The sequence below is a fragment of the Pan troglodytes genome, chromosome 20, assembly GCF_028858775.2.
Source record: "Pan troglodytes isolate AG18354 chromosome 20, NHGRI_mPanTro3-v2.0_pri, whole genome shotgun sequence".
NCBI lineage: Eukaryota > Metazoa > Chordata > Mammalia > Primates > Hominidae > Pan > Pan troglodytes.
The window spans coordinates 18,530,228-18,552,520 of record NC_072418.2 but is presented as its reverse complement, the minus strand read 5'-3'; the positions used below and the strand labels follow the sequence as shown (position 1 = coordinate 18,552,520).

Sequence of the window (22,293 nt, the reverse complement as noted above, 5' to 3'; positions counted from 1 at the left end):
AGCCGGCTCTGGCCTTGGCCAGCCTAGAAAGGGGCTCCTACACCTATAAGTGAGAATATGCGGTGTTTGGTTTTTTGTTCTTGCGATAGTTTACTGAGAATGATGATTTCCAATTTCATCCATGTCCCTACACAATGAGAACATATGGACACAGGAAGGGGAACATCACACTCTGGGGACTGTTGTGGGGTGGGGGGAGGGGGGAGGGATAGCACTGGGAGATATGCGTAATGCTAGATGACGAGTTAGTGGGTGCAGCGCACCAGCATGGCACATGTATACATATGTAACTAACCTGCACATTGTGCGCATGTACCCTAAAACTTAAAGTATAATAATAATTAAAAAAATCCAAAAAAAAAAAGAAAAGAAAAGAAAGGGGCTCCCACAGTGCAGCGGTGGGCTGAAGGGCTCCTCAAGCGCCGCCAAAGTGGGAGCCCAGGCAGAGGAGGCGCCGAGAGCGAGTGAGGGCTGTGAGGACTGCCAGCATGCTGTCACCTCTCAGTGGGAGCAGGTGAGACAAGAGTTGGGCAAATCAGACCTTTAATCCACCCTGATAGGCTGGAGTGTGGGCTTATGGCGTTTCTCCTTTGACCCAATTAGCCTCCACTCCCAATGTATCTCTGTGCAGAAGGCTCAGCTAGGTGTGTCAGACATTGTAAATCCTCAACATAAATTATAATTTAACCTAGAATACAGAGACTAGGTAGCAGGAGGAGAGGAAATGTAGAGATACTAATCTCTTCTCCCTTATCAGAAAGAAATCTAGCATAAGAAATTTCACGCTTAATGGGCCAAAGAGTAAATCAGAAAACTCCATGGGTGATGGTATGCTCATGGTGGTGATGGTGGTGATGGGGAATTATTTGCCCTGTGACCTCCCTTGGATTAATTTCTCCCCAGGACAATGGGAAAGATCATTTAATCCTTGGAGGTTTTTTTTTTTTTTTTTTTTTTTTTTTTTGCTTGAGAGTGACTCTGATCCTGTTTCTGATGGTCATGTTCCTCAGCATCATACTGAGTAAGTCACTGGCCTTGTAGCATCTGGAGTGATTGGAGTGACCCAAGATCCCTAGTTCCCATGTCACAAATGAGGATCCCACATATCTGGGACAGAGATGGAACATTATTTCTGGGTGTGTCTATCTAATCTATTCATCCTATCTATCTAAGTTCTCATCTATATATATATTTGCCTACCCATCCATCCATCAATCCATCTTAGCTGTACGTTTATCCATTCCATCTATTTATCCTATTATCTATGTATCTATCTATCATCTATTAATAGCTATCTATCCATCTGTCTAATATATCCATTATCTATATCTACTTTATCTATCTACCTAATGTATCCATCCTATCTACTCTATCTATCTGTGCATCTACCCGTCCATCTGGACCCTGAGCTGATTCCTCTGCACCCAGCTGGCCTGACGCCAGGTGTTGATTGGCTGCCCAGGCTCAGGAGACACACCCAGGCTGCAGGGATTGGTTGGCCCAGCCCAACCCAGCCAGCCCTCCCACAGCCTTTGCTATATCAAGGGCCAGGGTCAAAGGCCTCCCAGCAGACAGAGAGAGGAGGTTGTCTGGGACAGACTGCTCCTGACAGAAGGTGCCAGGCTGGGGGTGGCAGGCCTGGGGGGGGTCCTGGCCTGGGATGGAGAGGGGCACTGCCCAAGGCCCACGCAGCTCCTGGGTGCCGGCCTGGAGGATGGGTGGTTTCCGAGTAACTGAAACCAAGCCCCTGGCAACCTCACAGTGATTCAGGCTGGGCCTTTCTGGACTTTAATCAGTCTCTCTCTCTCTCTCTTTCCCATTCTAAGTGCTTACCAGGGAACTGGAGGCCACTTGGCTGCTGGTTTTGGTTGGGCCTTTCTGGACTTTACCTCTCAGCCCCTTTTTACCCATCCCTGAGCCCTCCCTGCTCTACCTCCGGCACCGCCCGTCCCTGCCTGTCCACTGTCCCTGGAGGTCCCTGGGCCATTCTCTGGGCCTCAGGATCTCACCGTCCATCCCGTCTGCCCTGCAGGATGTCCCAGCTAAGCCTGTCCTGGCTGGGCCTCGGGCCAGTGGCAGCATCCCCTTGGCCGCTCCTCCTGCTGGTCGGGGCCTCCTGGCTCCTGGCCCATGTCCTGGCCTGGACCTACGCCTTCTATGACAACTGCCGCCGCCTTCGGTGTTTCCCACAACCCCCGAGACGGAACTGGTTTTGGGGACACCAGGGCATGGTGAGTGTGGCAGCAGGATGGGTCTAGGTCTCAGGATGGATGGACTTCTTGAGGGGTACGAGGCTTAGGGAGTGGGGGTGAAGGGGTGGGCTGGGATCTGGGGTGGCAGAGAAGCAGAGGAGGCGTCTTACTCATTCCTCTGCTTATTCATTTCTGTGAGGTGCCTATGCAAGCCCTTCTCACTTCCTTGTCCTCCCACTCCAGGCCTGCATTGAGTCCTTTTCCTGCCTGTCTTCCCACATTAATGCACCTCTGCGGGGCTCCTGGGCAGAGGGTTGGCTGCACAGAGAGGCGAATCCCTGGCATTCCCACATTCTCCACTGCTGGACTCGAGGCTTCTTATGCCCACTGTCCAGGGTCCTCTCCTTGCCTGGACTATTTCCTGTTATGAGGGTACAGCTGGGCCAGAGGAGAGGCATGGGCCGTCTCCCACTTCCACCACACCCGAAGGCACCTTTCTCTTATATTCCTCTTCTTATCTCCCTCTTATCAATGAGACCTCTTGCCAAACCCAGATAAAAGTTGGCCACTCACTTCACCTTTCAGAAGCTTTCCTTGGCCTTTCTCCTCCCCGTGACCTTGCCCTCTGACTTAGACCGCTCTCCTCTTTGGGGAATGTGGTCTTAGTCTGCTCATTTGCAAATGGCAGGATTGATGGATGTGTCCACAGGTAAAGTGGAAGGGTGCACAGGACACACTAGCACAGAGCCTGCTGCAGAAGCTGCTCCCAGGTGGGAGCCATTGTCCTGATGGACAGTTAGAGTCACCTCTGCTCCACTAGTGGCTGCTGAAAAGGGAAGGTCTCCCATGTGCAGAACCTTCTCCATGGGAGGAACTGGAGCCTCTGTGGATCAGCCAGGACATGAAGGCATGTGGGGACCAGCCTTAGGGACATGTCCTGAGGCGATACTGCTCCCCACAAATCTCCCCTGTGAGGACCTCCCCATATAGCTGCCTCTGGGCTGAAATGACTCCCAGAAAAAGAAAATCTTTCAAGATAACTGGGCCTCTGTGAGTGGACAGTGCGTCTTCTCCCTCTGCCCTGGGATGCACCCTTGGGACTTGGAGATGGACCCAAGAGAGATAGAGCAGGAGGAATGTGGATAGATAGATAGATAGAGCAGGAGGAATGTAGATAGATAGATAGATAGATAGATAGATAGATAGATAGATAGATAGCTAATAGGATAGATAGACAGATGCACAGATAGGATGGATAGATGGATGGATGGATGGATGGACAGGCACGTAGGTAGATAGATAATAGGATAGATGGATGCATGGACACATGGATGCACAGATAGCATGGATGGATGGATGGATGGATGGATGGATGGATGGATAGGTAGATAGACAAATAATAGGACAGATGGATGCATGGACACACGGATGCACAGATAGGATGGATGGATGGATGGATGATGGATGGATGGGTAGATAGAGTAGATAGGATGGATAGATTATGTAGACAGATGGAGTAGATATATATGATGGATAGATTAGACAGATGGATAGATGGCTATTAATAGATGATAAGCAGACAGACAGATGAATATATGGATGGATGAAAGCACAGATAAAATGGATTGATGGATAGATGGGTAGGCAGATAGATATATAGATAGAAAAATTAGATAGATAGGATGAATAGATTAGACACACCCAGAAATAATGTTTGACCAACTACCTGGGCATCCCGTAGCCCAGTCAAGTAGACACCTAGAATTAACTATCACAGAAGGTAATGACCCCTGCCTTGCTTGCAGGTAAACCCCACAGAGGAGGGCATGAGAGTTCTGACTCAGCTGGTGGCCACCTACCCCCAGGGCTTTAAGGTCTGGATGGGCCCCATCTCCCCCCTCCTCAGTTTGTGCCACCCCGACATCATCCGGTCTGTCATCAACGCCTCAGGTACCATCTGGAACAGCTGGTGGGGCAGTGCATTTGAGGCCTGCACTTCCGCTATCCCCAAGCTCCTGTGTGGGCCCTGCAGTACTCTGGCCTCTCCTTTCCTTCCCTCTCAGCTATCTTCATCTTTCTTTCATGTATTCATCAATTCCCATCTCAGCGTCTCCTCTCTCCATTGCCATCTACCCCCTGTTCTGGTGTTCTGGGCTGCCCTGGAGCCCTAAGAGACCTCAACCCAAGGCCCTGTCCTGGAGGAACCCCCAACTTTAAGGAGATGGACCTGGATAGAGATATCCCCAACTTCATGGGATCAGGAAAGGGCCAGAGGGAGATGGATCACAGCCCAGGGAAGAACAAGGTCTCTGCTGGGGCAGGCTGGAAGGCTTCCTAGAGGAGGAGTTACTGGAGCTGTGTCTGGAACAATGAGTAGGAATGTTTGAAAGGAGAGTGCAGGGTGAGGCAATTGGACATCGTTAGTATTCAAGGCCCCTTGCCAGGCCTAGCATCACCTTGCCTGTCCCAAAGCCTAGAACAATGAGGAGGACTTGTGGCTGGTGGGGGATCTGGGCTGCTATTTCCATGATGTCCACCTCTGGTGGGTCAATTCCCTTTACCCCATCCTATAGCTTGTCTGCCCTAAGTTCGTTGCTCTCCTGCTGCAGGTCCCGGGGACCTCCAAGAGGAGACTCCACCCCAGCTTGGGACCCTTTCCTTGACCCCTGTGCTTCCCATCGTTGGACGGGCGAGGCTGAGCAGGGGGAATGGGCAGCATCCTGCAGAGACCATGGCTCTGACCTCAAAATGCTGTGTGACTCTGGGCTGGTACCCAGCTGTCTCTGGTTATTGAATTCTCTTTCAGTTGTGAGTGGTGGAAACCCAACCTGGTGTGGTCTAAGCAAAGAAAGATAATCTATTGACTTTAAAGTCCAGGGAGGGTGGCCTTCAGGCATAGCTGGATCCGGGTCTCACACAAGGTCACTGGAAATCTGTCTTTCTCTCTTGGCTTTAGCTTTCTCCACATCGCTTTTCCTATCAAGGTGGCCTTTTCCTCATGATGTCAACGATGAGTCCCAGAAGCTCAGTTCTCATGGGAAAGGCCACCTTTCCCCTAGAGTTCCCAGAAATGGCCCATGATTTACTTCTCCTGGCCTGGATCACAGGACCAATTTTTCACCCAATCCCTGTGTCTCTGATTGCCCAGTCTTGGTAGGCCTGGGTCTTCCAGAGCTACTGTTTTGGGGGCACAAAGAAGTTTGTTGGTTAAGGATTCAGGCCATGGGTGCAGACAGACCTAGTCTTAGGCCTCAGGCTTGCCGTGGTCTGGGACTGTGGGCAAGTGACTTTATTGTTCAGAGCCTCAGGCTCTTCATCTGGAAAATGGGATGAATGAGAGCCCAGGGAACATGGTGTGTGGATCCACATGGGGAAAGACCTTTTCTGTCTGTGTAACTGAAGGACTGGAGAGTCCTGCATGGAGGATGTGAGGAGGCAGGGGGTGCTCAGCACTGACAGGAGGATGAGATGCTGCTTGAAATTCTCAGGCTTCGACCTCTTCCCTGCAGATCCTTCTCTCTCACAGCCTAGGAGAGCATGAATTGGGTCCTGTGTGTTTTTCTCCAGATTCACAGCTCAGAAGAAGGTCTCCTATACGCACAAAGCCTGGCGTGCACCTTTGGGGATATGGGCTGCTGGTGGGTGGGGCCCTGGCAGGCAATCGTCCGCATCTTCCACCCAACCTACATCAAGCCTGTGCTCTTTGCTCCAGGTAGACATTGCACTGGCCAAGCTTTGCCCACAGCTGGGGTTGCTGTGCTGCCTCCAGCTGAACACGTGACCGATGTGCAGACAGGAGGGGCTGTGGTGGAGATGCCATTGCCTCCATCGCCCCTGGACTTCCACTTGTCTAACCTCTGTTCCTGTTTGCTCATGTCTGGGGCGTGTCTCTACAATGGCGGTTATATGGCCAGGTCTGCCTTGTATATTTACACCTGGGTCCTGGTTACACCTGAAATATGTTATACCTGGTTACATCTGGTATATAATTCCAACTGGGGTCATGTAGAGCTGGTCAAGTTTGGGGCTTATCTGTGGCCAAGGACATTTGGGGCATGTGAGGGCCTGTTTGGTTCTTGTCTCAGGTGCTGTTTGACACTGCCGTTTTCTCCTGCTGGTCCAAACATCTGGGCGTTGTGTGAGGTCTGGGGGTTGTGTGAGGTCTGGGACCCAGGGTCCCTACGTGAACTGTCTGAGACATTATTTGAGTCTTGTCTGAGGCATGTGTTATAGTATATTTGGGTCATGCCTGAGGAACAGTCTGGGTCACATGTTGGCTATGTCTGTGACATTAAAGTTACCATATTTATATTCAACCCAGAGCCTGTATGTGGAACACGCTTTTAAGATCATGTTAGACCATCTCATGTGCATGTTAGAGCACACCATCTCATGTTAGGAATTGTCATGTATTTTGTGGCCATGTCAGGACATGTGAACACATGTCAGGGTCATGTCTCATGTCCAGGTCCATGTCAGATGCCATATCAGAAGATGTCAGAGAGTGCTGGGACAGACAGGTTGTCCTAGGTCCTTGTGAAGCATTCTGTAGAGTGCTGAGCTGTGCTCAGGGGTTGCGGAACATGTTGGATCATGTAGGAGGCGTGTCAAGGCATGCTGGAGCCCTGACATAGCTCCTACATGCCATGTTAGGCAGTGTCATTGCTGTACTGTGCTGCTGTAGCCTGGTCTGGTCTTCCCTCCCCTCCCCATCCTCCCTTCTTCCTCTGCCCTTGGCCCTCTTCCTGCTATGTGGGGCTCAGAGTGGGAGAAGTGCAAACCTCTTGCTGGGAGCCTCCCCCCACCCCCAAAGTTCCTCCTTCACCTGCCTCCATGGCCCCTGATTGTCCTCATTTATGTCAGCTGCCATTGCACCAAAGGACAAGTTCTTCTACAGCTTCCTGGAGCCCTGGCTGGGTGAGTATCTGCAGGTGAATAGGGTTGGGAAAAACGCTGGGGGGCCAGGGGAGGGAGAGGTCCTTGCCCATGGCCCTTGGCTGCCCTGCTAGGGGATGGGCTCCTGCTGAGTGCTGGTGACAAGTGGAGCCGCCACCGTCGGATGCTGACGCCTGCCTTCCATTTCAACATCCTGAAGCCCTATATGAAGATTTTCAATGAGAGTGTGAACATCATGCACGTGAGTTATTTGAAGCCAAGGTCCCACCTGCAGCCTTGGGGTGAAAGGACAACAGACAGATCTAGTCTGGAGTTTTGGCTCTGCTGGTTGCCATTGGGCCATTGCTCTTTCTCACTGAGCCTTGGTTTCCTTGTCTGTAAAATGGGGATAATAATCCCTACTTAAAAGATGGTCAGAGTAATGTAATGGAGTCACGTCTCTGGTGCATAGCAGGTGCCCAGAAGGTGTCTGTTTCTATGTTTCCATCACCAAAGCCCTGTAAACACAAGAGGGTCATGACAACAATTTCATAGTAGCTGTTGCTGATAAGAAACCACCTGAAAACTCATTGGTTTAAACCAATAAGTGTTTATGTTTGCTAATAAGTCTGTGGGACAGTTGGCAGGTTCTTCTGTATATGGAAGGGACCACTCATGGTACATGAGCAGCTGGGGGTCAGGTAGGCAGCCTTGCAGGTGTTGACTGAATTCTGCCACATGTTTGGGTTTTGGCTGGGACATGTTTGGGTTCTCTCACGTGTCTAGGTTTGGCCTCATCTGGGACCCCTGGATGTTCCTCCCTATGATTGTCTCCTTCCAGAAGGCGCCCCATGGTTCACAATGCAGGCAGGGTTCCAAGGAGTAAGACAAGGCTTAGCTTCGTTAGTTATTAACTCATCATTTTCACCACATTGTATTTTGACATCGAAAGCCAAAAGTCCAACACAGAATCAAAGGCAGGGGGATAAAATAGGCTCTGTCTATTAATGGGAGTTGCTGAAAAATCACATTGCAAAGGGTGTGGATATGGCAGGAAGGGAAGAATTGTGGCAAAGGTTTTGCGAAGTATCTAGGATTTTTTTTTAACTTGCAAATTGATAAGTTAGCTTGTTACTGTTTCATAAATTCTTCCAGAAGGACAAGAGATTCCTGGGTCAGAGACAAAGGATAGTTTACTACTCATGACACAGACAGCAGCATGTGTTTCTTGTTAGATTGCCTTTTTTCCCTCCAAGCTTCCCAAATCCCATGGGCTGACACAGGCGGGCTTCTATAAGTGCCTGCTGACATCATATATTGCATTACAGAAGAGGAGCTTTAAGCTTAGGGAATCTGCTTTTATAGAAAGCAAAAGCAACATGTCTAGAGGGAGTCTTTACCTTATCCCTCAAAGTTTTTCTTCGCAAACACAACTCTAAGAAATTTTCCATGTTAACGACATCAGTGTCTTGCATTCATGACATGCCCAGAAAGAATGCTCAGGACTCAACGAAGGACTACCTCCCCCAAAACAGGGATATTTTTGAAATCAATTTATAACAACGCAGATGGGGAAATCCAACATTTATTGATCACATACCATATGCCAGAAACAATGCCATGTGCCCATTCCATGATACGAGTATGTATTGTCTAATTTGATTTTAACAGCTCTGCGAAGGAGAGATTATGTATTTTTGCCCCATGGTAGATGATGAAACTGCAGGTCTGAGAGATTAGGGAACTAACCCAAGTTCACCCAGCTAATAAGTGAGCATGGCGAGGTGGAGCAGAGTTTCTAATGTGAATTATATGGCTCCAAAGCACATCATCTTAACTGTTTCTGAAGATTTGACAGGCAGGATATAGGGGAGGGTAATGAGTTGACTAATGGCACACAGAGCACAGGGGACAGAGCTGGAACTTGAACCTAGTTCTCCTAACTCCCAATCTTGGGTCTTCATCTCTTAATAGTAACAGCTTTTGTTTGCACCATAACCTGGTCCTCCCTGGGGAGGGGTCCCTGGGGAGAAGATGAAGAGGCTTATTCTGGGGAGCCCATCTTGGCAGTTGGGGTTGGAGAGGTGCTCAAGGGAGCAAGGAGCCTGCCCCAGCTCTGTCCCCTTCTCTGGCTAGGCCAAGTGGCAGCTCCTGGCCTCAGAGGGTAGCGCCTGTTTGGATATGTTTGAGCACATCAGCCTCATGACCTTGGACAGTCTACAGAAATGTGTCTTCAGCTTTGACAGCCATTGTCAGGAGTAAGTTCTTGCCCAGGATCTGGGATCTTGGGCTGTGGACCCAAAGTGGGTAGGTGGGAGAGGGAGGACTAAGCAGGGAAATCAGACAAACCTTCCTGGAGGAGTTTTGTTATACCTGATCATTGAAGGACTGGTATGAACTTTATCTTGAGGTTTCCAGGGAGCCATTGAAGGGGTTTGAACTGGTGGGTGTGGTCAGAGCTCTGTAGGGGACTGACTAATGTAGCACTAAATGGAGTTAACACTGATGCAAAGAGGCTAGGGTGAAAGCTAGACCATGGACCAGTTGCAGGAGGATAAAGTCTGAGCTTTGTGGACAGTTTCAAGGAGACGGGTCAGGACTGTATACTGGGAGGGAAAGAGAGAATAGGAGAATAATGTGCAAGCTATGCTCTGGGTGCCTAGCGGCATGGAGGCATCTCACAGAGATGGGATGCAGGGAGAGAAGAGAGCTTGCAGAATCAATCTCATGCTGATCCCCACCCTGTATCTGTGGGGTCATCTGTTCCTGGATACTCTGTTTACTGATAGGAGGTAGATCCTGGCTGCTGGTGGGAGGTGATCCTGGGGCTTCAGGTATATTAAATTGTTGCCTCCCTTTCTGCCCTTATCCTGCAGGAAACCCAGTGAATATATTGCCGCCATCTTGGAGCTCAGTGCCCTTGTATCAAAAAGACACCATGAGATCCTCCTGCATATTGACTTCCTGTATTATCTCACCCCTGATGGGCAGCGTTTCCGCAGGGCCTGCCGCCTGGTGCACGACTTCACAGATGCCGTCATCCAGGAGCGGCGCCGCACTCTCCCTAGCCAGGGTGTTGATGACTTCCTCCAAGCCAAGGCCAAGTCCAAGACTTTGGACTTCATTGATGTACTCCTGTTGAGCAAGGTGGGCCTCTCTGGGATCTGAATTCAAGAAGTAGAAGGGAGCTTCATGTGAAATGTCAGATGAAAGAATTTGAACTTGATTAAGAGGGCACTAGGGAGCCATGGAAGGTGATTGAGGAAGGGAGGGACAGGTCAGAGATAGGTTTTAGAGATGACTGTGGAGTGCACCTAGCAGGGAGCTGCTAGGCTTGAAACTGACAAGTCTGAGAGTTTGCTCTATTGACAAGCTAATGAGTTAATTGTCCACATTTAACTCCATACATCTACATCTATATCTATGTCTAGTCTATGTTTATGTTTTTGCCTATGTCTTTCTATATCTTTGTCTCTGTTTGAGTTTGTGTCTCTATGACTGTGACTATGTGTATGTCTTTGTCTTTGTAATTGGCCATATCTGTATGTCTTTTTATCTGTGTCTTCATCTTTGTCTATGTCTACGCCTTTGTCCTGTCTTTTCTATGTCTCTGTTTATGTCTTTGTCTCTGTCTATATTTTCATCCATGTCTATGTGTATGTGTATATCTGTGTCTGCGTCTATGCCTTTGTCTTTTTTCTGTGTTTGTGTCTTTGTCTCAGTGTATGTCTATGTCCATGTTTTTTGTCTGTGTCTATGACTATGTCTTCGTTTATGGCTATGTCTATGTCAATGCTATGTCTATATCTTTGTCTGTGCCTGTGCTTGTGTCTGTTTCTGTCTATGTCTATGTTTATGTCTATCAGTAGTTGTGTCTGAGTGTGTGTCATGTCTATGTTTATGTGTATTTTTGTGTCTGTGTTTCTAAGTCTGTGACTTAGTCTATGTATGTGTGCGTCTGTGTCTATATCTGTGTCTATGTCTATGTTTATGTGTACTTGTGTGTCTGTGTTTCTAAGTCTGTGACTTTGTCTATGTGCGTGTGTGTCTGTGTCTATGTCTATGTGTATTTGTATTTGTGTGTCTGTGTTTCTAAGTCTGTGACTTCATCTATGTGTGTGCGTCTGTATCTATATCTGTGTCTATGTCTATGTTTATGTGTACTTGTGTGTCTGTGTTTCTAAGTTTGTGACTTTGTCTATGTGCGTGTGTGTCTGTGTCTATGTCTATGTTTATGTGTATTTGTGTGTCTGTGTTTCTAAGTCTGTGACTTCATCTATGTGTGTGCGTCTGTGTCTATCTGTGTCTATGTTTATGTGTATTTGTATTTGTGTGTCTGTGTTTCTAAGTCTGTGACTTTGTCTATGTGTGTGTGTCTATGTCTATGTTTGTTTATGTGTATTTGTGTGTCTGCGTTTCTAAATCTGTGACTTCATCTATGTGTGTTTGTGTCTGTGTCTATGTCTGTGTTTATGTGTATTTGTGTGTCCATGTTTCTAAGTCTGTGACAGTCTATGTGTGTGTGTGTCTGTGTCTATATTTGTGTCTATGTCTATGTTTACGTGTATTTGTGTGTCTGTGTTTCTAAGTCTGTGACTTTGTCTATGTGTGTGTGTGTCTGTGTCTATATCTGTGTCTATGTCTAGGTTTATGTGTATTTGTGTGTCTGTGTTTCTAAGTCTGTGACTTTGTCTATGTGTGTGTGTGTCTGTGTCTATATCTGTGTCTATGTCTATGTTTATGTGTATTTGCGTGTCTGTGTTTCTAAGTCTGTGACTTTGTCTATTTGTGCGTGTATCCGTGTCTATGTCTATGTTTATCTGTGTCTGTGTTTCTAAGTCTGTGATTTTGTCTATGTGTGTGTATGTCTGTGTCTATATCTGTGTCTATGTCTATGTTTACATGTATTTGTGTGTCTGTGTTTCTAAGTCTATGACTTAGTCTATATGTGTGTGTCTGTGTCTGTATCTGTGTCTATGTCTATGTTTATGTGTATTTGTGTGTCCATGTTTCTAAGTCTGTGACTTAGTCTATGTGTGTGTGTGTCTGTGTCTATATCTGTGTCTATGTCTAGGTTTACGTGTATTTGTGTGTCTGTGTTTCTAAGTCTGTGACTTTGTCTATGTGTGTGTGTCTGTGTCTATATCTGTGTCTATGTCTATGTTTATGTGTATTTGCGTGTCTGTGTTTCTAAGTCTGTGACTTTGTCTATGTGTGCGTGTGTCTGTGTCTATGTCTATGTTTATGTGTGTCTGTGTTTCTTAAGTCTGTGATTTTGTGTATGTGTGTGTATGTCTGTGTCTATATCTGTGTCTATGTCTATGTTTACATGTATTTGTGTGTCTGTGTTTCTAAGTCTGTGACTTAGTCTATATGTGTGTGCCTGTGTCTATATCTGTGTCTATGTCTATGTTTATTTGTATTTGTGTGTTTGTGTTTCTAAGTCTGTGACTTTATGTGTGTGTGTGTCTGTGTCTATATCTGTGTTATGTCAATGTTTATGTGTATTTGTGTGTCTGTGTCAGTTTCTAAGTCTATGACTTTGTCTATGTGTGTTTGTGTCTGTGTCTTTGTCTTTGTCTATGTGTAGGTCTATTGTGACAGATGCATTAAACCTCTAGATCAGAGCAGCCCATGTCTTGCTCACAGCAATACTGTCAGCCAGAGTGGGATTGTGGCACTGGCTCTTCATCCTCAAGTCAAATTTCTCCAAGGGCAATGTTTTCACTGGTATGTGCAGCAGAGTTTGCACCCTAAGAGAGGGGCCCTACATTATGAGTCTTGGCACATTTTCTATTTCTTCCCAAGAAAGAGAATGAGAGAGACAGAGAGAGAGAGAGAGAGAGAGAGAGAGAGAGAGAGAGATTGAGTGAGAATGCTAGCTTTGTGAGAGATGGTGTGCTTTGTTCTGGAGCATAAACAAATCCTCTTCAGTGAGATGCCATAGTCCTTAGGCTTACAACCCAAACGTCTCCAGGGGGATAAGATTCTCTAGATTTATCACTCTAGAATGTGGGCAAATCTTTGAAGCAATACTTAATCTCTAATTTCCAAGGGAAATTGCCATTTAATTCTCCTGTAACTCAGGTTGCCCGTAACTTTTTCTCAGAAACTTTTCATTAAAATATTCATGGGTCATTGAGTCTTCCCAGTAGGAACCCAAGAGGAGGCAAGGAAGCCAGAGAGGAAGGCCATGAGGTGAGGGCTCTGGCCATGGTGACCAAGAGGGGTCTAGGAGTGCAAGATGGACTTGGATTTCTGGAAAAAGGATGAATCTTCAGAGACTGTCTCAGATTAGACTCAAGAGCCCTTAGAGCTAGTGTGACTTTTTATGGGGGTGGGGGTTGGGGGCGGTTACTGCCTTCTCTCCAGGATGAAGATGGGAAGAAGTTATCTGATGAGGACATAAGAGCAGAAGCTGACACCTTTATGTTTGAGGGTGAGGGCCCCAGTGTGGGGCTAGAGAGGGGACCGGGATCTCTCCCTTCCAGGAACAGGGTGGGTGGACCCCCACAACCTTCCCATCCCCCTTCCCCCATCCTCCCTGAGGCCCTCAACGCATGGGTGCTGTCTACCTTCGGGTGCTGAAGCAGCCCAGAGACCCAAGCCTGCCTTGCTGCCCCCCAGGCCATGACACCACGGCCAGTGGTCTCTCCTGGGTCCTATACCACCTTGCAAAGCACCCGGAATACCAGGAGCGCTGCCGGCAGGAGGTGCAAGAACTTCTGAAGGACCGTGAGCCTAAAGAGATTGAATGGTGAGTGCAGGTGCTTGTGGCCTCTTCCTGAGACCTTCTCATTGGCTCTGCTCCCCAGGTGGGGAGGGGAGGAAAAGCTGTTTTTGTTGATTCTGCCACTATTGCCTAGTGGGAATAGGAGCAGAGGACCACAGGCAGGACTTAGTACCCATCCTGACTGTCTGGGGAAAGGTTATAGGCTCTTAGGACAGAAAGACCTGGGCTTCTGAGAGAGTTGGTGATGATATGTGAGGACAGATAACGCCACTTAGCACGTGTTCAGCAAATGAACTTCCCCCCCACTCTCTTCCTTTTCTCCCAGAAATATCATTTTTTTTAAAACATCTTCACTTCTTGAATGTTTGCTCTTCTGTTCCCTAATTCCTACTCTCCAGTCGAGTCCAGGGATTTATAAGGGAGACCTGGGGGTAAAATTCATCCATTCTTGTCCAGAACACTTGCACCGTTCATCCGTCCCATCCTTATTCAGCAAACACTCCCACACTACATTCTCACCCCCACATCTGTGCACAGCATCTTTCTGTGCTCTGGAGACCTGGGAAGGAACCAATCCAGGGATCTGTTTTCCAGGTGCTCCCAGCCTGGTGGCGGAACTGTCCCTGGGCAGGACACTCCCAGCCCACGTGGGCAGGGATGGGATTTACAGTAAGAGAAGCAGGACTAGGGGGTATAGAAAGTGTCTCAGTTGAGAGCCTAAATGATGATCAGTAGATAATTGGGTACAGTTGGGGGGCAGTGCTCTAGGTCAAGAAGACTGCCTGGGGTCTTTGCGGGAGGAAGAGAGAGGGAGGAAGAGAGAGAGGAGAGCGAGGGAGAGAGAGAGAAGGAGAGAGAGAGAGAGCAGGGTCAGGACAGAAAGGAGGAGAAGGGGAGAGAGAGGGAGAGACTGAGTTGTAATGAGATGATAAAACCGGAGATGGTAGCAGGGGCTGGCTGTGGAAGCCTTGGGGAAAATGTTAATGGCTTCAGTTTTAGCCCAATGGCAATAGGGAGCCATGGGAAGTGTTTGAGCAGTGTAGGGACAGGTCACATCTGGGTACCAGGAAGATCTTTCTAGGGCTAGTGTGGAGGGCATACTGGAGAGGACCAGCTGTAAAATGAGGGCACAGTGGGGACATTCTGAGACCAGAGCCAGGCCAGGGGCTGGAGGAAGGAGAGGAAGCTTTGGAATGGACGGATGTCTTGGATTCAGTGTCCTCTCGTCCACACCTTTGCCCAGCACAGCAGTCCAGTGAGGAGGAGAAACATTTTTCTGCTTTTAAAACCAATAATTTTTCTGCATTTTTAACAATTTTTTATTGCTGCATAAATAGATGCACATAGATTTGAAATACACATGATAATCTAATACATTCATATAATTGGTAAAGATCAAATCAGTGTACTTGAGATATCTGTCGCCTGAAATATTTAGTCTTTTCTTTATGCTAGAAACATAACTAACATAAGCTAACTATTTAGGAATATACAGTACATATCGTAAACTATAGTGAACCCACTGATCTATCAAGTGCTAGGTTTTATTTCTCCTATCAAACCTCTTATTTATGCCCGTTAATCAACGTCTCCTCACCCCTCCCTCCCTTCTACCAATCTACCTTCTACTTTCATTAGATCCACTTTTTCAGCTCCCACATGTGAGTGAGAACATGCAATATTTGTCTTTCTGTTTTTGGCTAATTTACTTACCACAGTGACCTCCAGTTCCATCCATGTTGCCGCAAATGACAAAATTCCAGTGTTTTTAATGGTGCATAGTATTCTATTGTGTATACATGCCACATTTCCTTCCTTCCTTCCTTCCTTCCTCCCTCCCTCCCTCTCTCTCTTTCTCTCTTTCTTCTTTCCTTTCTTTCTTTCTTTGAGACAGAGTCTTGTTCTGTCGCCCAGGCTGGAGTGCGGTGGCACGATCTTGGCTCACTGCAACCTCTGCCTCCCGGGTTCAAGCTATTCTTCTGCCTCAGCCTCCCAAGTAGCTGGGACTACGGGTGCACACCACCACGCCTGGCTAATTTTTGTATTTTTAATAGGGCTGGGGTTTCACCATATTGGCCAGGCTGGTCTCGAACTCCTGACCTCACGATCTGCCTGCCTCGGCCTCCCAAAGTGCTGGGATTACAGGCATGAGCCACCGCACCCGGCCGCCACATTTTCTTTATCCATTCAGTTGATGGGCACTTAGGTTGATTCCATATTTTGGCTGTTTTGAATAGTCCTGCAATAAATACGGAAGTATAGATATCTCTTCAACAGATTTATTTTCTTTCTTTGGGATAGAAATTTCTTCTCTTTCTTTTCAGTAGTGGAATTTCTGGGTTATATGTTAGTTCTTGTTTTAGTTTCTTGAGGAACCTCTGTGCTGTTCTCTGCAGTGGCTGCACTAATTTATATTCCCGCCAACAGTGTGTGAGAGTTCCCCTTTCTCCATATCCTCACCAGCGTCTATCGTTGCCTGTCTTTTTGATAAAAGCCATTTTAACTGGGATGAGATGATATCTCATTGTGGTTTTGATTTGCATTTCTCTGATGATTAGTGACATTGAGCATTTTTCCATCTATCTGTTGGCCATTTGTATGTCTTATTTTAAGAAATGTCTATTCAGATCTTTTGATCATTTTTAAATAAGATGATTTGAGTTCTTTTTCCCCTATTGAGTTGTTTGAGCTCCTTATATAATATATTCTGGTTATTAATCGCTTGTCAGATGAGTAATTTGCGAATATTGTCTGCCATTCTGTAAGTTGATTCTTCACTTTGTTGACTGTTTCCTTTGCTGTGCAGAAGCTTTTTACCTTGATGTAATCTCATTTGTCTATTGCCTGTGCTTTTGAGGTCTTACACAGAAAATCTTTGCCTGGACCCATGTCCTGGAGTATAAAATCCAGATTTGAAGCAAAATTATGGATGTGGTTAAAAGAAAGGGTCCAAAAAATTTTATGATAAGAATGAGCTTCCTTATTAAGCTCCACCTTAGCAGTGACTATGGTCAACAGTTTTCTGTGTATTCTTCCGGAAAATGGCTATCCCAATGCCCACATTTATATGAATTCACACTGTGATTTTTATTTATATGAACACATACTGTGTTTTTCTTTGTAAAGAAAACTATACAAAATAGACTCAGTTCTGGACATTATCTCTGAGATCTATTTTTCTTAAAATATGAGTTTTCAAAAATGAGTTTGTTTTTAAATTGTTCTTTCATTGATAAATTTTAATTATATATATTAGAGGTACAATGTGATGTTATGATGTATGTATACAACCTGAAATTATTAAATCAAGGTAATGAACAAATCCATCACTTCATATATTTATCATTTTTATGTTGAGAACATTTGAAATTTACTCTCTTAGCAATTTCAATTAATACATTGTTCACTAAATCACCATGCTGTGCAGTAGATCTCAAAAACTATTCCTCTTGTCTAACTGAAGCTTCTATCCTTTGACCAACATCTCACCCTTCTCTATCCCTCCCTCAGCCCTGGCCTCTGGTAACCATCATTCTGCTTCTATTTCTTTTCTTTTCTTTCTTTTTTTTTTTTTTCATTTTTGAGATGGAGTCTCGCTCTGTCACCCAGGCTGGAGTGCAGTGGCACGATCTCAACTTACTGCGACCTCTGCCTCCCAGGTTCAAGTGATTCTCCTGCCTCAGCCTCCTGAGTAGCTGGGATTACAGGCTCCCGCCACCACGCCTGGCTAATTTTTTTGTATTTTTATTAGAGACGGGGTTTCACCATATTGGACAGGCTGGTCTTGAACTCCTGACCTTGTGATCTGCCACCCTTGGCCTCCCAAAGTGCTGGGATTACAGGCGTGAGCCACCGCGCCCGGCCTCCACTCCTGTTTCTATGAGCTTGACTATTTTAGGTCCCAAGATAAGTAAGATCATGTGTGTTTGTGTTTCTGAGCCTAGCTTACTTCACTTAGCATAAGTTCCTCCAGGTTCTTTCACGTTGTGGCAAATAAAATAAGTTTTTTTTTTTTTTAAGGCTGAATGGTATTCCATTGTATATACACACCACATGGAAAATGAGCATTAAATTACAAAACCAGTGATAAGAACAGATTCTTCTTGCACCAAATGAGATATTACAGATAAGACTAGCGTTTTCCTTGACAATCCTGCCACCCCACCTAATCCTTTCTCATTCTCCAAAGGTGTCTCCAGAGCCATAGATTTGTTATCTATCTATCTATCTATCTATCCATCCATCATCTATGTATCTATATACCTATCTACTATCTATATATCATCTATGTATCTCTGTTTCTATCATCTATGTATGTATCTATCTATTCTCTCTCTCTATATCTCTTATCTATTATCTGTCATCTATCAATCTATCATCTCTCTCTGAATCATTAATTTCATAAATATTCATATACTTTTTGCCCTTTTTATGTGCACATATGTATATATTTGTAACTTGTTTTCACTCAACAGTGTGTCTTAATGCTATTTTTTTCTGAGTGCTAAATATTTTATTCCTTATTTATTCAGCTCATTCCTATGTTGAATGCACATAAACATTTTCAGTTATAGTAGATATTTCCAATTTGCCTTCCACAGTGTCTGTACTGATTTACCTTCCAGCCTGCAGAATGTGATGAGACTAGTGATCCCTATTTCTTCCTTTTGTGTAGCTGTATAGTATTCCATCGTGTGGCTGTTTATCTAAACATCTTCCCATCAATGTGTATGTGGCTTGTTTCCAACCTTTTGCTAAAAGTGGACATGAGGCAGTCAGCATGTGTGCACAGTGACCATTCCTTGCATGTATAAGCATCTCTGCAGGACAAATTCCCTGAAGTGCAATTGCTGAATCAAAGAACATTTGCATTGTACAATTTTAATTATCATTGCAAATCCTTTCCTATTAGCTGAGTTTGATGGCACAAGTTTTCCCATAACTTTACCAATACTACTAATGTATTATTAAATTTTAAAATCTATGCCAATCTTCATATTTCTTCTTTTGATGGACATTGTTTTAAATAAGAGTGAGGTTGAACATCTCTTTCACATGTTGATGTTTGTTTCTTTTTATGGAAGTGGTTCCTTTATTTTTTTGCTCTTTTTCTTTGGATTCTTTAAAAATATTTACTTTTAAGGATGTGTATTAAAATTGATTTTTTTTTTTGAGATGCAGTCTCTATCACCCAGGCTGGAGTGCAGTGGTGTGATCTCAGCTCACTGCAACCTCCCCCTCCCAGGTTCAAGCCATTCTCTCGCCTCAGCCTCCCGAGTAGCTGGGACTACAGGCGCCCTCCACCATACCCCGCTAAGTTTTTGTATTTTTAGTAGAGACGGGGTTTCACTGTGTTAGCTAGGATGGTCTCGATCTCCTCATGTTGTGATCCACCTGCCTTAGCCTCCCAAAGTGCTGGGATTACAGGCGTGAGCCACCACGCCCGGCCAAAATTGATTTTTTTTTTTCTGTCTTGGGTTGCAAAATATTGCCTTTCAACTTTTGGAGGGTACTTTTCATTACTATCCTTTATCTGCAAAAACTACCATCTTGAGCATATTCAACTTCTGTGAAGTTAAATTGGTCCACTTTTTTCTTTTACAACTGTAAAATCCATCAGTTTCCCAGGATTTTGGTTTGGGCAGGGGCTGTCTTTATCAAATGTTAAGTTTTCACTTATTCTCATGTCTTTTTCTGAGCTCTCCCTCATGTTCCATGGGTCTGTTTTCTCATTTTTGCCACAGTGCCACACTATTTTTATTCTTGCGACTTTGTAACAATTCTTGTTAAAAGTTTATTTTATTGCGGGGAGAAAAGGTCTCACTTGCAAACAGAGAGAAGCTGGAGAATTGTGTCTTTGCTCCCTTGATAAGGATTGGGGCTGGGGTGTTTCCTTAGGGACGACCTGGCCCATTTGCCCTTCCTGACCATGTGCATGAAGGAGAGCCTGCGGCTGCATCCCCCAGTCCCGGTCATCTCCCGCCATGTCACCCAGGACATTGTGCTCCCAGACGGCCGGGTCATCCCCAAAGGTGCTCACAGCCTCACGGGGAGGAGTCTCCTGGGTAGGAAGAGGGGCCCCTCAGTGAAGGAGGCCTTGTCCTGACTGCTCCCTTCTCTCCCACAGGCATTATCTGCCTCATCAGTGTTTTCGGAACCCATCACAACCCAGCTGTGTGGCCGGACCCTGAGGTGCGGGGCCCCTCTCTCTGTTTTTGTCCATTCCAAGGCTCCTAGAGGAGGGGGCAGGGTTTTGATCAGGAGTATCCAACATCACCTCCCTCGAAGACACACACAACTGTCTGTCTCTCCAAGGCTGGCGGACTGGGAGACCCCACCCAACAACCCTTCTTGGTCTCACCTCCAGGTCTACGACCCCTTTCGCTTTGACCCAGAGAACATCAAGGAGAGGTCACCTCTGGCTTTTATTCCCTTCTCGGCAGGGCCCAGGTAAGGGCGGCCTGTGTCTGAGGTGGGAACGGGTTGATGGGTGCAGGGGTCTGGACATGACAGTGGGGAAAAGGGGGACATTGTAGATGGTCCGAGTTCCAGCTCTCCTTCCCTCACCTCCTCTGGAGTTTATAGGAAAAGGTCCATAGAGTACGGTTGGCTTGGTCCTAGAAGGGTCTGTGGTGTGCTCAGAGCCCCCTCCTACCCCACCTTGGTCTAGGCTGGGGGCTGGATCTGGGCTAGGCTTGCAGGATATGCAAGCCCGCATGGGGATCCAGGCACGGATACCCCCTTCTCTATTCCTCAAACTGCTCTAGGTGGGGTTGGGTGTCCCAGGCCAGGTTACCGGCTTGATGGGGCCAGGATGGGGTTCTTGGTTGCAGTCAGAGTTCCCACCTCCCTCCCCTAGGAACTGCATCGGGCAGACGTTCGCGATGGCGGAGATGAAGGTGGTCCTGGCGCTCACGCTGCTGCGCTTCCGCGTCCTGCCTGACCACACCGAGCCCCGCAGGAAGCCGGAGCTGGTCCTGCGCGCAGAGGGCGGACTTTGGCTGCGGGTGGAGCCCCTGAGCTGAGTTCTGCAGAGACCCACTCTGACCCCACTAAAACGACCCCTGATTCATCAAAAGTGAAGCCTAGAATTACCCTAAGACCCTGTTCCACAGTCCTGTATTCCATCCTAGATATCTACTCAAAATAATTGAGACAAGTGTTCAAACAGAAAGACGCTTGTGTGTGAATGTTCATGGCAGCCCTATTCACAGTAGCCAAACGATGAAAACAACCCCAAGGTATATATTACCAGATGAAAGGATAAACAAAATGTGGTCCATCCATACAATGGAGTATTACACAGCCATAAAAAGGAATGAAGCAGTGATCCCTACTACACTGTGGATGAACCTTGAATGCATGATACTGAATGAAAGACATCAGATGCAAAAGGTCACATAGTGTACGGTCCTTTTATACGAAATTTCCAGAACAGGCCAATCTGAAGAGATGCATAGCGGATTGGTGGCTTTCAGCAGCTGTGGGGAGGTGGGACTGAGGAGCGACTGCTAATCAGGATGGGGTTTCCTCCCGGGATGGTGAAAATGTTCCGGACCTAGATAGTGACGAAGGTAGCACGACACTGTGAGTGCACTAAATGCTATTGAATTGGACACTTTGAAATGGTGAATTTCGTGGTATGTGAATTCTACCTCAATCAAAAAAGTTTGCTATTTTATCTCACATACATTTTTTTTTCTGTCCAGGTTGTTCATATAATAATGTGCTGTGAGCATCTTTCCATGACATTAAATCATCTTAGGAAACATTATTTTGTGGTCCTCAAAATGTGTGTGTTAAGTGTTCAAATCAGTCTTAATTTAAAAAAAGACATCATATTAGAAAATAAAAGTGTTTTGTCTCACTTTGTAAGAATTAGCTTCATATACATTGACTATTAGTAACAAATTGAGTTATTCTTCATCAAGTAACTTTTGGGGTAGAGATCTCATTTTCACAGCAATAGATGCACAAATATTCATGTAAGATACAGGTGTGGTTAGACACCTTTCATAGAACAGTTATGATCTGGAAATTCCACAGACACTGAATATTTTGGTCGTATTAACAGAAGTAGATCACTGAGAAGGGAGGAGGTGACTTTTCAGCTCCCCCAGGTAAATGCTGATTTCATCCTCACATCGATCTTACAGATTGTAGATGAACTCACTTGTTCAAGGTCACTCAGTGAAGGGTGGAGTCGGGGGTGAATCTGAGCAGTTGGGCATCAGAGGTCATGCCTTATCGTATTAAGGACATGATTTTCAAAGCGAGTCTCAGCCCTAGGCACATCAGATCACCTGGGAACCCCTACAGACTCTAGACTGAGTAGATGAGACTCTTTGACAGGTGGTGCCTACATTTGCTTTGTTTTGTTTTTTGTTTCTTTTTCTTTTTTTTTTTTTTAAATTCATTTTGTCTTTTTGAGACAGAGTCTCCCTCAGTCTCTCAGGCTAGAGTGCAGTGGCACAATCATAGCTCACTGCAACC

At 46.1% G+C, this 22,293-nt stretch overlaps 1 protein-coding gene across 1 annotated transcript; it reads left to right on the top strand.

The window, feature by feature from the left end:
• Positions 1-1,539: 1,539 nt before the first annotated feature.
• Positions 1,540-21,574, top strand: CYP4F2 (cytochrome P450 family 4 subfamily F member 2). The gene is made up of 13 exons (XM_001172541.8): positions 1,540-1,615; positions 2,033-2,231; positions 3,998-4,142; positions 7,056-7,109; positions 7,202-7,329; positions 9,204-9,325; positions 9,944-10,214; positions 13,440-13,506; positions 13,695-13,824; positions 19,699-19,832; positions 19,928-19,992; positions 20,168-20,250; positions 20,660-21,574. The coding sequence occupies exons 2-13, from the start codon at positions 2,034-2,036 to the stop codon at positions 20,823-20,825; spliced, it is 1,563 nt and encodes a 520-aa protein (XP_001172541.1). The 5' UTR covers positions 1,540-1,615; position 2,033; the 3' UTR covers positions 20,826-21,574.
• The last annotated feature ends 719 nt before the right edge of the window (positions 21,575-22,293 follow it).